General features: G+C 42.7%; 1 protein-coding gene across 13 annotated transcripts in view; it reads right to left on the minus strand.

The window, feature by feature from the left end:
• GIT2 (GIT ArfGAP 2) overlaps window positions 1–15,361 on the minus strand; it is a 65,462-nt gene that overhangs the window by 20,702 nt on the left and 29,399 nt on the right. For 7 of the 13 annotated variants that reach the window (XM_003279659.3, XM_030821360.1, XM_030821359.1 and 4 more), the window contains exons 8-14: window positions 14,959–15,004; window positions 14,819–14,824; window positions 13,004–13,055; window positions 9,081–9,153; window positions 8,746–8,843; window positions 7,321–7,432; window positions 454–596 (exon numbers count right to left, since the gene is read on the minus strand). In XM_003279659.3, coding sequence (XP_003279707.1) covers window positions 454–596; window positions 7,321–7,432; window positions 8,746–8,843; window positions 9,081–9,153; window positions 13,004–13,055; window positions 14,819–14,824; window positions 14,959–15,004 — 530 coding nt within the window. The remainder of the gene's footprint in view (window positions 1–453; window positions 597–7,320; window positions 7,433–8,745; window positions 8,844–9,080; window positions 9,154–13,003; window positions 13,056–14,818; window positions 14,825–14,958; window positions 15,005–15,361) is intronic. The other 6 variants (XM_003279657.3, XM_003279656.3, XM_003279655.3 and 3 more) reach the window with 2 other exon arrangements.

The raw sequence follows: 15,361 nt of genomic DNA on the forward strand, positions 1-15,361 counted from the left end.
CTTGAGGCGCATCTTAAGAGCTGTCCTGTGACACAGCCCCACCTGATACTCCCAGCCATAGGTTCTCGCTCTGCTCACTCCCTCAGCCTGTGTGTGCTTTGTATGACACACATCACTTTGTGCCTTCTCCTGCAGTTCTCTCTCTCCTAGGTAATGAGAGCCTCACAGGAAAGGGACGAAGCCTCATTCAGGAGAGTAATATCCGAAGTCACTCAGTAAACACTTGTCGAATGAATAAAACACACCAATTACTCCTCACAAGTTTTATAAAGTCTCAACTGCAGCAGGGCTATGATGCAGGGACAAGGACCCCTATTTTAAAACCATTTAACCTCGTTTCACCTTTGCTTGGCCTGAGCTAGTAACAAACCCAACCTCCTGCACAGCAGCTTTAGCAGGGCTAGCCCTCAGCTGATGCGTGCTTGCCCTTCCATGGGACACACGGCCTCTCACCTTCTGCCGGTTTGCTTTGCTTGCAGTGGTTTCCAAATCTGTGTCTTCGTCTGATGCCACGCTGTCATAGTCGGGCTGATCGTTGTCTTGACTCTCAACGCTGTGCTGGTTATTGATCGTTTTCAGTATGAGCTCCACATTATCTATCAATAAAAGCAAACAACTTTACTTCAGGCTTAAAACATTGCTTTTCTTCCAAAAAACTATGGAGAGGATTTTTTGGTTTAGCCATTTAAAAGACTCAAAGGGCTGAATGCTGTGCTCTTGCCTGTAATCCCAGCATTCTAGGAGGCCAAGGAGGAGAACTGCTTGAGGCCAGGAGTTTGAGACCTACCTAGGCAACATAATGAGACTCTATCCCTACAAAATAATTTAAAAATTATCCAGGCCTGGTGTCACATGCCTGTAGTCCCAGCTACTAGCTACTCAGGAGGCTACGACAGGAGGATTGCTTGAGCCCAGGAGATTGAGGCTGTAGTGAACCATGACTGCACCACTGTACACCAGCCTGGGCATCAGAGTGAGGACCTGTCTCTAAGAGCAAAAACAAAGACAAAAACAAAATGAACAAGGACTGAAAGAAAATGACAGAAATGGCAATGTCATATTCACACCAATATAGAGATAACAGAAAAAGTTTTCAACCAGGTGGACAGCTACATAAGACTCCAGCATTCCTCACATCTAACTGCCAAATATGGGCAAATTAAACAGATGGCTTAGGAGGGAACTGCTCAGATAAAGAAGGCAGGCTCCCAAGTTTCTAGAGATAGAGCCTAGCTCCAGGTCATGAAGATAAGGCTGTAGGTAATGGAAGATAAACTGTAATTCTATGAATACCTATAACATATTTACAAGGTAATGTCAATCAAAACAGAAAGCAAATTGTTAAACTGGAGCCAGAACCTAGGCACTCAAAGAATAGAAACATTGGGCTGGGCGCGGTGGCTTATGCCTGTAATCCCAGCACTTTGGGAGGCCGAGGCGGGCGGATCACGAGGTCAGGAGATCAAAACCATCCTGGTTATTAACACGGTGAAACCCCATCTCTACTAAAAATACAAAAATTAGCTGGGTGTGGTGGTGGGTGCCTATAGTTCCAGCTACTCGGGAGGCTGAGGCAGGAGAATGGCAAGAACCCGCTTGCAGTGAGCCAAGATCATGCCACTGCACTCCAGCCTGGGCGACAGAGCGAGACTCCGTCTCAAAAAAAAAAAAAAAAAAAAAATAGAAACATTGGCATTTAGTCAATTACCTGCATCTCAGTGAGAGAAAGAGATAGAGGAGAATGAATCAAACAAATACACATGTGCATGTTACAGGGAGTGTCTATTCCATAGGGAGCAGGGATTATTCTACAGGATCTAATACACTTTGAGCAAAAGATTTCACAAACTACCCAAGTCTCTCTGATTTCTTTCGGGCAACTCAAACTCTAACTTCTAATATTGTTTCCCAGAGATGTTGAGGAAACAATGGATGGATGATATCTGGGTGATGAATTGTGGTTATTTAAAAGGACTAGGTCCTAGCCAGGCGCAGGGGCTCACATCTGTAATCCCAGCACTTTGGGAGGCTGAGGCAGATGGATCACTTGAGGTCACGAGTTCGAGACCAGCCTGGCCAACATGGCGAAACCCCCATCCCTACTAAAAATACAAAAATTAGCTGGGTGTGGTGGTGCACATCTGTAATCCCAGCTACTCGGGAGGCTGAGGCAGGAGAATCGCTTGAACCTAGAAGGTGGAGGTTGCAGTGAGCCGAGACTGCACCACTACACTCCAGCATGGATGACAGCGAGACTCTGTCTCAAAAAAAAAAAAAAAATAATAATAATAATAATAAATAAAAGGATAGGTCCTATTTTAACTGTTTAAATATTTTAAAACACATAAATATAATTACAGAATAGTCAATATATTCAATTTAGAAACTAATGAACAAGATAATCACTTATAGCCATTGTTACATATTTACAATTTAGAAACTAATGAACAAGATAATCACTTCTAGCCATTGTTATTTGTTGATCTATTTCTTTCTAGGTTTTTTTCTGAGCACTTATAGCCACACACAGTCAATTCTTGTTATGCTTGGTAGTTATGTTCTTTTTTTTGAGACGGAGTCTCACTCTGTTGCCCAGGCTGGAGTGCAGTGGCGCAATCTCAGCTCACTGCAAACTCCGCCTCCCGGGTTCACGCCATTCTCCTACCTCAGCCTCCTGAGTAGCTGGGACTACAAGCGCCCGCCACCACACCCAGTTAATTTTTTTGTATTTTTTTAGTAGAGACGGGGTTTCACCGTGTTAGCCAGGAAGGTCTCCATCTCCTGACCTCGTGATCTGCTCGCCTCGGCCTCCCAAAGTGCTGGGATTACAGGCGTGAGCCACCGCACCCAGCCTCTTGGTAGTTATGTTCTAAAAAGTTGCTGTGAATTGGCCAATATTAGATCAGCGCTTCTGGGGTTATCAACCAATCAATATATAACCTTGTTCTATGTGTGTTTCTGTTTAAAGATACCTTATTTAATACATAGTATTGATTCATTAACATTGAACTCATGGCCAACAGCACTATAAATCATGCCTGAATGATGCTTATTTAACACACATTTCTCCGTAGGGCACATCACAGCCTTCTTGCACTTAGAAACACTAGACAGCACTTCAGGACTATGCTTGGGGGCCACTTTTTTTCTTTTTTTATTGAGACAGGGTCTCGCTATGTCACCCAGGCTGGAGTGCACTGGCATAATCATAGCTCACTATAGCTTCTAACTCTTGGGCTCAAGTGATCCTCCTGCCTCAGCCTCCTGAGTATGTAGCACTACAGACACATGCCAACACACCTAGATAATTTTTAAATTTTTTGGTAAAGATAGGGCCTTGCTATGTTGTTCAGGCGTGCACTTTTTTTTTTCTTTTTTGAGATGGAGTCTCACTCTGTCATCCAGGCTGGAGTGCAGTGGCACGATCTCAGCTCACTGCAACCTCCGCCTCCTGGGTTCAAGTGATTCTCCTGCCTCAGCCTCCTTAGTAACTGGGATTACAGGCACGCGTCACCATGCCTGGCTAATTTTTCTTGTATTTTTAGTAGAGACAGAGTTTCACCATGTTGGTCAGGCTGGTCTCGAACTCCTGACCTCATGATCGCCCCACCTCAGCCTCCCAAAGTGCTAGGATTACAGGCGTGAGCCACCACGTCTGGCCAAGGAGACGCTTTTGAGATAGGGTCACCCATGCTAGGGTGCAGACGTGATCATGGCTCACTGCAGCCTCAACCTCCTGGGCACTCAGTTGATCCTGGGCGGGAAGGGGCCATTTTAAAACAGTGAAATGACCAATGAAAAGCACACAAATATGACTAACATGGCACTAATTAGACCATAGACACTTGTCTATGAGTGCAGAAACAAGAAGTCAAGGAATCTCCTCCCTGTTCAATCTCAGCTGGAAACATGCGCTTTTGGTGACTCAATTTTTTTCTCTGCTCTGTACATTTCTTAGAATGACCTTGAAAATGCTGTATTAATTTTGAGGTCACAAATTTTAACAAGTAGATGAATTTGTAAATATGGGATGTGCACATGAGGATCAATTGTGTATTTATATTTACATGTGGTATACTCACTTGTACCCATATATTTACATAAATATGTTTTCCTTACAAAACTGGGGTTATACAAAACCTTTTAAAAACTTTATTATTTGGCCAGATATGGTGGCTCATGCCTGTAATCCCAGCACTTTGGGAGGCTGAGGTGGGCAGATCGCGTAAGGCCGGGAATTCGAGAATAGCCTGGCCAACATGGAGAAACCCTGTCTCTACTAAAAAATACAAAAATTAGCTGGGTGTAGTGGTGCACACCTGTAATCCCAGCTATGCAAGAGGCTGAGGCACAAGAATCACTTGAGCCTGGGTGGCAAAGGTTGCAGTGAGCCAAGATCGTGCCACTGCACTCCAGCCTGGGCGACAGAGTGAGACTCTTGTCTCAAAAAAAAAAAAAAAAAAAAAAAAAATCAAACTTTATTACTTCATCTAATTACTACTATAGTATAAATGTTTCTTCCCTCCAAATCTCATGTTGAAATGTGATCCTCAATGTTGGAGGGGAGGACTAAAGGGAGGTGTTTGGGTCATGGGGGTGGATCCTTCATGAACAGATTAATGCCCTCCCTTTGTAGTGAGTTCTTGCTCTGTTAGTCCCTGCTAGGACCTGGTTATTGAAAAGAGCCTGGCACCTCCCTCCTCGCTCTCTTGCTTCCTCTTTCACTGTGTGATCTCTGCACATGCAGCACCCCTTCACCTTCCATGAGTGGAAGCAGCCTGGGGCTCTCACCAGATGCCCAATCCTCTAGTCAGCAGAATCATTAGCCAAATAAACCGTTTTTCTTTACAAACTACCGAGTCTCAGGTATTCTTTTATAGCCACACAAAAGGGACTAAGACAATTATATATTCTTTTAAAAAAAGATAAGTATGAAAAAAAAAAGAAAAGTATGTACTTTTTTTTTTTTTTTGAGACGGAGTCTTGCTCTGTCGCCCAGGCTGGAGCGCAGTGGCGCAATCTTGGCTCACTGCAAGCTCCACCTCCCGGGTTCACGCCATTCTCCTGCCTCAGCCTCCTGAGTAGCTGGGACCACAGGCGTCCGCCACCATGCCCGGCTAATTTTTTGTATTTTTAGTAGAGACAGGGTTTCACCATGTTAGCCAGGATGGTCTCGATCTCCTGAACTCGTGATCCACCTGCCTTGGCCTCCGAAAGTGCAGTATGTACTATTTAAAAATGTGACTAATTGTTCCTCTTTATTACTTAGTTGCTTCTAATGTTTGTGTTGTTCTACATAACATACATATAACATCTCTGATGATTTCCCTTCAGTTAACACCTAAGAATGGAATTATCAAATCAAAGAGCAGGTATTTTTTAAGACTTTGTTTTTTAAGTTAAAACAATTTTTTTTTTTTTTTTTTTTTTGAGACGGAGTATTGCTGTGTCGCCCCGGCTGGAGTGCAGTGGCGCAATCTCGGCTCACTGCAAGCTCTGCCTCCCAGGTTCACGCCATTCTCCTGCCTCAGCCTCCTGAGTAGCTGGGACTATAGGTGCCCACCACCACGCCTGGCTAATTTTTTGTAGTTTTAGTAGAGACGGGGTTTCACCGTGTTAGCCAGGATGGTCTCAATCTCCTGACCTTGTGATCTGCCCACCTCAGCCTCCCAAAGTGCTGGGATTACAGGTGTGAGCCACCGTGCCCGGCCATTTTTTTTTTTTTTTTTTTTTGAGACAGAGTCTCACTCTGTTGCTCAGGTTAGAGTGCAGTGGTGTGATCTCGGCTCACTGCAACCTCTGTCTCCCAGGTTCACGCAATTCTCCTGCCTCAGTCTCCTGAGTAGCTGGGATTATAGGCACATGCCACCACGCCCAGCTAATTTTTTTGTATTTTTAGTAGAGATGGGTTTCACCATGTTGCCCAGGCTGATCTCGAACTCCTGACCTCAAATGATCTGCCCGCCTCAGCCTCCCAAAGTGCTGGGATTACAGGCGTAAGGCACCACACCCAGGCCATTTTAAGACTTTAAACTTATCCAAAGACTCTTGTCACTGTGCCTTCACCAAAATTTAATAAACCTTTCAGAACTTCCTTATTCCTGGTTGAACAGATAAAATCAAATTCCTGAACAGGCAAGAAGAACAAATGAGTTGTTGTCAGTTAATGATTACTGTCTTTGGGGAATGTGATATTGACTGAAAACTTAATTTTTATGGTACATATTTCTTTTGCTTAAATGATTTACAATGAAAAACGTCTAATTTCTATAATTAGAAAAAACCAATATGGATACAGTAATAGGGCTGGAGAGGAAGGACATTCCTAAGCATGCAGACATGACCTGGGCTACCGAACTAGACTCAACGGGGCACCTGTGAAACAGATGCTCAGAGCTCTCCTTATAATTGTATATCAGAGTAATTCTCACTGAAGACATTTAACGCTTATGGCAACAAATTTTAATTATGTTGAACTCAGTTTTGTAGGTAAGCAACAGCAGATATTATGCAGTTTCAATCAGGAACAGTTTTTCTTTTCCCTTTTTTTTTTTTTTTTTTTTTGAGACAGAGCCTTGCTCTGTCACTCAGGCTGGAGTGCAGTGGTGCAATCTCAGCTCACTGCAACCTCCGCCTCCCAGGTTCAAGTGATTCTCCTGCCTCAGCCTCCCAAGTAGCTGGGATTACAGGCATCTGCCACCAAGCCCTGCTAATTTCTGTATTTTTAGTAGAGATGGGGTTTCACCATGTTGGCAAGGCTGGTCTGGAACTCCTGACATCAGGTGATCCACCTGCCTTGGCCTCCCAAAGTGCTGGGATTACAGGTGTTAGCCACCGTGCCCGGCCAAGAAGAGTTTATTTTCTTATGTCCTTTAACAAGATCTAAGCCAGAGTTTTGGGTTAATTTCAGCATGCAATTTTACAGGGTAGGTAAGTGTCCCAAAACAAAACAGAAATCATATATAAGATAAATATGTGTAGCAGTTAGTAACTCTGAAGTATTGTTAATTCACCAGGGCTCAGACAGGTAAACTATTTATCACAATATACTACCAATAAAACTTATAGGGGTTGGGGCTAAGGGGAGGGAACCTAGAGGACAGGTCAATAGGTGCAGCAAACCACCATGGCACAAGTATACCTATGTAAGAAGCCTGCACATTCTGCACATGTATCCCAGAACTTAAAGTAAAAAAACAAAAAACCAAAAACCTATAGAACTGTCATGTTGATGACAGCTTTAATTAGTTTATAACTTTAACACTTGAGTCAAATTTAGAGGGCCAAAAAATGCAAATGTTTGGAGGTTTGAGCAGTTACCTTTTGAACCCGAGAGAGAACTGCCCTGCTGTCTCCTCTTGGCGTCACTGAGAATGTCAATGACCAGCGTGGCAAACTCATGGGCGTTGAACCGAGCTAACTTCTGTCTGCCCTAAAGGTGGGAAAATAATTGGAAATATTTCCCAGTGTAAAAATATATACATAAATAGTCACATAAAACTAGTCAGACTATTGACAGACTTCTGCAAATACTTTCTTCTGACATGATCAAAGTACAATTAATCTCAGCCATAATCAAACCAAGTTAATGCTTATTTTCCATATGAACAGTTTAAAACCATTTATATAAGAGATTTCATAATAAATGTTATGGCATTTCTCACATATGCATTGTTCTCACAATACAGGTCTATTTTGGTAAGCAAAAATAAAATCGTTCTACTAAATGCTTTTCTTCTATTAATGCTTCAGTTTGGAAGCAAACCCAGTAATAATATATTAATTTTGAGGAGAATTTTTAAATTTTAAGTTAAGGCCGGGCACAGTGGCTCATGCCTGTAATCCCAGAACCTTGGGAGGCTGAGGTGGGAGAATCACTTGAGGTCAGGACTTTGTACAAAAATTAGCCAGGCATGGTGGCGGGTGCCTGTAATCCTAGCTACTCGGGGAGGCTGAGGCAGGAGAATCGCTTGGGTCCAGGAGGTGGCGGTTGCAGTGAGCTGAGATGGCGCCACTGCATTCTAGCCTGGACAACAGAGCAAGACTCCGTCCCCAAAAAAAAAAAAAAATTTAAGTTAAACAAAATCATAGTCTAGATATACCCTATCCTTATATATAGCTGCTAATTGTAAAGACTAAAACACCTTCCTAATTCATCCAACATTTCTCCTCTTGATGGATGTGTTAGCTGTTTTTAACGCTCTATTATATACAGCAGTGCTTTGACGAAAATCATGTGCATAAATCTATTTTTATTTTATTAGAGCATATTCTCAAATGAGAAATTCCCATGTAAAAGGATGTACTTAATTTTGAGGCTTCTGAAACTGGTAAACAAATTGCTTTTCTAACATCTACAGCAATTTAAAGTTCTACCTGTTGCAAGAGAAAGCTCAGCTTACCACATCCTTACCAGTTTGGAGTATCCTTTATTATATATTTTATTAATTTGACTGATAAAACTTGCACTAATTCTTTTAAGTTGCTTTCTTAGATTACTGACAAGGTTAAACATTTCTTCACATTTGTATTTCTTCTGTGAATTGTTTCATATTCTTTCCCAGTCATTTATTTATCGTCTATTGTTCTTCTTATCAATTTGGGGGTTGTGTGTGTGTGTATATGTATAAAGGATATTAAATTTTTAATCAATCAAAACATTTAGAATACTTGTCCTGGGAAAATGAAACACCATGACATCAGCCATTCCCCAACTACTATTCCTTTCCAAATTGAGCCACTTGCCTGGTTTCGTGTTGATGAGTACTCAGGATTGACCGGAAGAAAGGGGACGACCGTTGTCTCGGTTACCAGGGCGCTGTGGTTTTGCGTGGCAAGCCAGACTAGCCAGAGGAAAGAGCCAGAGACAAACCTCATCACACCTGTGTGCCACTGCTCCTGGGAGGCACAGCTCACGCACTACGAGGGGAAACACACTCTGAAGCCAACACACGCAAAGGCAAACGTCGACACTCGCACCATCAGGACAGCAGAAATTGAACTAGTAAAACACTGAGCCTGGCAGCTTTTCACTGCCCACTGATAACAGAAGCTTATTAGATAAAGCTACGTCAAGTCACCTGCATCCGTCTCTCGCCTGTCAACTTCATCGTACACATCCATGGCAAGTTCTTCAAACAAATGATTACTTAGCTGAAAGTAAAAAATATCAGGAACACAAGGGACAACGATTAACACCAGGAGGACGAGAGGGAACTGCGACTTAGTCACCCTGTTATTGCCTACATCTTATCCAATGCCAGTGCTTGGTACATACCCACTGTTAAACAGACATAACATTTTCAAAATCGTACAGGGCCTCTAGAAATGTCTGCTAACCACAGCAATTTCACTACTTTATGACACAGACAGAGCTGCTGCTATTAAGGAGCTAAGAGGCATCTAAAGTGCATCATCTCAGAAGTAGGTTCCAGTTCTCTACTCTTCTTGTGATATCATCCTGTAAGCCTCCTTTTCTGCACTTAAAAGTGCTTATCAGTTCCCCAAAGTGTAAGGGATCCTATACCCATGCAAAAACAGCCAGGCTCAGTGGTGCACACCTATAATCCCAGCACTTTGGGAGACTGAGGCAGGTGGATTGCTTAAGCCTAGGAGTTCGAGACCAGCCTGGGCAACATGGTGAAACCCCGCCTCTACAGAAAATACAAAAACTAGCTGGGCATGGTGGTGCATGCTTGTGGTGCCAACTACTCAGGAGGCTGAGGCAGGAGGATCACTTCAGCCCAGGAGATCAAGGCTGCAGTGAGCCAAGATCGCACTACTGCACTCCAGGCTGGGTGACAGAGTGAGACCCTATCTCAAAAAAGAAAAAAGAAAAGCAAAAGACATGCTGTTTTGAGAGGATAAAATGTGCCCTTGCACAAAAACATGACCCAGACCTCAGCTGAGTTTCTTTGCTCTCTTTCTCAGTAGCAGTCCTACTGCTTCAGTCTCCAGAAGGAAGCTTCCTAACAAAGCACAGCCTGACTCTTCAGCACACAACAACCACCTCACAGCCTGCAGTGCCTCCCTGGGCACATGGAGGATAATTGAGGTCTTCCTGGCCCAGATGAGGTTAAGCCCCTTTTGGGGTGGCTCCGCCTCTCTCTGCACTTTCTGCCTCATGAAACACCTTGACATGTGATAGTTGTGACTCTTAAACTGTCTGATATCTGCTTTGGGAGGGCAGATGCTGAATCTGTTATATTCCCTATTGGGTTCCTTACATCCACACATGGTACCTCACACTTTAAGAGGGGCCAGAAAAGAGGCACTGGCTGGCCAGAAAGGATTTAATGCAGCAATTTAAAATGCTGGCTACAGGCTGGGTGTGGTGGCTCATGCCTATAATCCCAACACTTTGGGAGGCAGAGGCAGGAAGATCACTTGAGCCTGAGAGTTCAAGGTTGCAGTGAGCCATGATGGCACCACTGCACGCCAGCCTGGGTGATGGAGTGAGACCTTGTCTCGAAAAAAAAAGAAAAAACAAGTGCTGGTTACAGAGCCCTCATAGGAATATGTTAAAATGGGTACAATATATTATTGAGTGAAAAAAAGCAGGTTATAAACGCCTACTATTATGATTAAGTTCGTTTTAAAAAAAGATATGCATATAAAATAAGAACTGAAAGAAATGTACCAAAATATTGAGCCTGACTCCATTAAGAGTATAGCAATGAGGATGGTCCCCCTTCTCTATTTTCCAAATCTTCCCAAATGTGGTCGCACTATAATTAAAAATAAACCCAGAGAGCCTGTTGCTAGACAAGATGATGAAGGATTGGGAGCTTGACCTTGCTTCATAAATATCCAGTTTCTTCCTCCATGGAACTACAAGCTAATGTTATTATTACTAGCAACAACTACAATGGCCAACGCTGATTAAGGGCTTATATCCCAGGCACTGTGCTAACAATATCATATTTCACTTATAACACCTCTATGAAAACAGGAACTACTATTGTCCCATTTTTAAGACAAGAAAACTGAGGCAGAGAAGATAGTAGCTTGCCTAAAGTCACAAAGCTAGTAAGTGACAGACCTGAGATCCAAGTTTACATCTTTGAAAATGCTAACATTTACTCATTCAAGGAATACATTAGCCTTTGTTATGTTTCTCTCAGCTCTTCATCAGAAGGGAGGGAAGGAAAAGAGAAAGGAAAGAAAGGATAAAGGGAGGAAGAGAAGGAGGACAGGAGAAAGATACTGGAGGATAAACACTGACCTGGCGCTGATAAGATGGTCACCTGTGAGAAGGAGACCACAGGGTGAGGGTCAACAAGTAACGGTGGCAGCCCACTCTGAGCAGTTCTGGTGGGCAGCCCCTGCAGGATCCTTATCTCCCTTTTCTACGAGAGGATGCCAAAGCACAGGGAGGCTAGGAAGCTTGGCAGGGCTGAGATATGTACTGACCAGTCTGACCCACAGCCGCAGCTCTTGAGAGCTATACTAGACTCTGTTCTAGGGCTTTACTTCATGCCTGCCACATGCTAGAGACATTACAGGCATAATCTCAGCTTTCATGCAGCTTCCAGTGAAGCAAATGTAGGATAGTCTAAGAAAATGTAGGTTTTTAATCTAGGTTTGGATTATTTATAATAAAATTTACTTACAGATTGTGAGTAATTAAAAGGAAAACACAATATTTAGTGCTATCTGACTCCAAAGCACCTTAGTTTGATCATCTTAGTTTACAACTTCCTTAAGGCAATAAAACACACAGACACACAAAACTGTAGATACAGAACACAGAGACACCAAATTGCATAAAACACATTTATTTCATAATACAGTTAAATACTAGTAAGAATAAATTCATTTAATGTAATATTTAATACTGAGTATTATATGAAGTTTTAGTAAAGGGTCTTCTGTGAAAACGGAAATGAGGAGAAAGTCATAAATTAGGGAAGTTGCAATGTCAGAGTCAGGCTTTGGGAAAGCCGCTACCTACACTGGTCAGATTTCAAGTCCTTGAATGATCAGAGAGATGGAAGCTGGGAAAGGCAAACACTGTAGGCAAAGGAGGATTCCTGGAAGAGGACTTGAATGTGCAGCTCACGGCCTCAGAGCGTGTTAATCTAAAGACACACAGACAGACAGACAGACAACACACACACACACACACACACACACACACACACACACACACACACGGAACCAGATGGGAAGCAGGGCAATCTCTGAAAGGTGAGAGTTGAATGATGCCCTTATGGGTTACAAAAAGAAGTTAAGAATCTTGGTTCTGATCCAAAGAGCAATGGGAACAGCTGAGGAGTATACTTTGGTGGTTAAAGTGGAGAGAAGTGCCCTGGTGAGGCTTCATGTGAGAGAACTAGACAAAGAGAAGTCAATCCCAGAGAAGTAGATTTCCCAGGGCCTTGAGGCCTGGGCCCTTAGGCCTTTCCTAAGGCTGAGGTGGGCAGTCTGGAAGAAAGACACAGGCTAAAGGGAGGTTGTGGCGCAGAGCCGGCAAACTCTGAGCGTGCATGTGGGTCAAGACCACCAGCTTTTAACAGCAGAAATTTAAAAAGCACTGATGAATGGCATGGGATGGGAAAGAGGGTTACAGTATGGCTGGATCCAAATGGCAGCCAGTGAATCTATGGGACTCGCCACCATTTCAGCATCAGCATTTACCAGCTCTAGAATCCTACGTGGCTAAGTCACCCCAAGAACGCGTGCCCTACTTACTCATGACACTGAGAGGAACTAGGGAACTCTCCTGAGGAGAACAACTGCCTAATGCCAAAGGTGCCATCTGCAGTTTTTACATGACAGAGAAAAATGAGATTATCTGAAGCAGAATCAATGAATTGAATATACTGAACTTAATAGTCCTTGTGGTCATCAGTGCTGTATACTCAATAGTCTGCTTCTAGTTTAACAAATAAAAGTATGAAATAAAGTCATCTGGCGCAATAGGTAACCTGCATTGAGAGTAGGTATCAGCAGGATGTACCGATTCTCATACTAGAGAAAACCAGTACAGAGAGATACTCACAGATTGAAGTTTCTTCTTAGCAGCTTTTGCCAATTCAGACAAATCCAGGCTGCTAAGAAAACATAGAAAGCTAATAAGTACATAAATAAAGCCAGATTTGTGAACTCTGTAAAGTTTAAGACACCCAAGAGATAAAAATATTATTACAGTTCATGGACCATGTTAGAACCAAGCATTCTACAGACCAATAGAGTCAGTGAGGAGCTCTAAACAGAACAATCTGGTGAAAGTAACTCCTTCTGAAATACCACAATCATGTAAGTGTTAAAGGGGAAAAAAAAATCGTCCACCAACTAAACGACAAAAGCTATTGCCAGGTTACCTTCCAGGCCCTTATGTGAGGAGTCACAATTTTTGAAGTATTAAAAAAAAAGCATGATATAAGAAAATATGCCGGGCTTGATGGCTCACGCCTATAATCCCAGCACGTTGGGAGGCTGAGGTGGGAGGATCACATGGTCAGGGTTTTTTTTTGTTTGTTTGTTTTTTGAGATGGAGTCTCACTCTGTCACCCAGGCTGGAGTGCAGTGGCGCAATCTCAGCTCACTGCAATCTCTGCCGCCAGGGTTTAAGCAATTCTCCTGCCTCAGCCTCCAGAGTAGCTGGGATTACAGGCGCACGCCACTGCGCCTGGCTAATTTTTGTATTTTTAGTAGAGATAGGGTTTCACCATCTTGGCCAGGCTGGTCTCGAACTCCTGACCTCGTGATCCACCCGCCTCGGCCTCCCAAAGTGCTGGGATTACAGGTGTGAGCCACTGCGCCCGGCGAGGTCAGGGGTTTGAGACCAGCCTGGCCAACATGGTGAAACCCCATCTCTACTAAAAATACAAAAATTAGCCGGGTGTGATGGCACGCACCCATAGTCCCAGAAACTCGGGAGGCGGAGGCAGGAGAATTGCTTGAACCTGGGAGTTGGAGGTTGCAGTAAGCCTAGACTGCACCATTGCACTCCAGTCTGGGCGACAGAGCAAGACTCTGTCTCAAAAAAAGAAGAAAAGAAAAGAAAAGAAAAGAAAAGAAAAGAAAAGAAAAGAAAAGAAAAGAAAATACAAGGCCAGATGTAGTTGCTCGTAGGGAGGCCAGGGCAGGTGGATTGCTTGAGTCCCGGAGTTTGCCACCAGCCTGGGTAACATAGCAAGACCCTGTCTCTACAAAAGCAAAAAAAAACAAAAAACAAAAAACAAAAAGGGAAGATGTAAAAGATCGGGATGGCAAGATTATATCTGGAATAGCAGTTAGTCATTTCATAAACTCTTGACAGTTTCTGTGCAAAGGTAACTTGCAAAACAAGGGTTTAAGGTTCATTCCTGTAGCAATGAACTCATCTGCTCTTATAGACCAGGGGTCAGCAAAATTATGGCCTTCTTTTTGTTCAGTTGAGCTAGGAATGGTTTTCACGTTTTAAAATATTTGGGGGCAAAAAGAAAAAACAATATTTCATAACGTGAAAACTATTTGAAATTCAAATTTCAGTGTCCAGAAATAAAATTTCACTGGAATAGACACACCCATTCATTTATAGTGTCCACAGATGCTTTCATCTACAACAGTAGAGTTAAGCTGTTGCAAAAGGGGCCATATTACCCACAAATCTAAAATATTTATTATTTGGCCCTTTAGAAGAAAAGTTTGCCAACCCCTGTCATAGATAATGTAATCTCCTATAATACAGAAGTATTCTGTAAATAAATAAATACAAAATACTGTCACAACTGGCTAAAACAGTGACAATATCACTGGTTCCAATTTTCCTATTAGTAAAATTGCTACTTGTGCTCTTTGAAACTTAAGTTGTATATAGTGGTTTACTTACAGCCGTCTTATTTCCAAATGGTATAGCCATAAAAGAGAAAAATGTATGGGCTTTGTTAAACACAAAATATGATATACTTAAACATAATACAACCAAGGAAATATTAGCGATAGACAAAACTGGTATTTCAATGACCTTACCTGTCTGCCATTTGAGGTATTATAAAGTGCTGTCCATTTTTGTGATCTGAAACAGAAACCAAGTCAAAGTTTTGTTCATAGAAATGTTGATAAGATCTGTAAAGGAACATCACCATTATTTCCTCAAACTAAGTTTTGCGATTAGTATTTGTGCATAATGACGAGTCATGTTGCTAGACTGGCTAAAAATTCCTGAAGACCCAGCCAGTAGCAAGGCTCATAGCCTTGTTTTTTTCTGGTACAAAGGTCCAGGCATCATTTAACAGAAACCTATGCTCACCCCAATCGTTATGATTAGTTTGCCCTCAGTGTAACTGACGATCTTTGGCCATGGAAAGTGTGCTGAGGGAGCTGAATCAGCTCACAGCAGGCATCCATCAGCCCACGGTGTGAGACAGTGGAT

This window comes from Nomascus leucogenys, chromosome 10 (genome assembly GCF_006542625.1).
Source record: "Nomascus leucogenys isolate Asia chromosome 10, Asia_NLE_v1, whole genome shotgun sequence".
NCBI lineage: Eukaryota > Metazoa > Chordata > Mammalia > Primates > Hylobatidae > Nomascus > Nomascus leucogenys.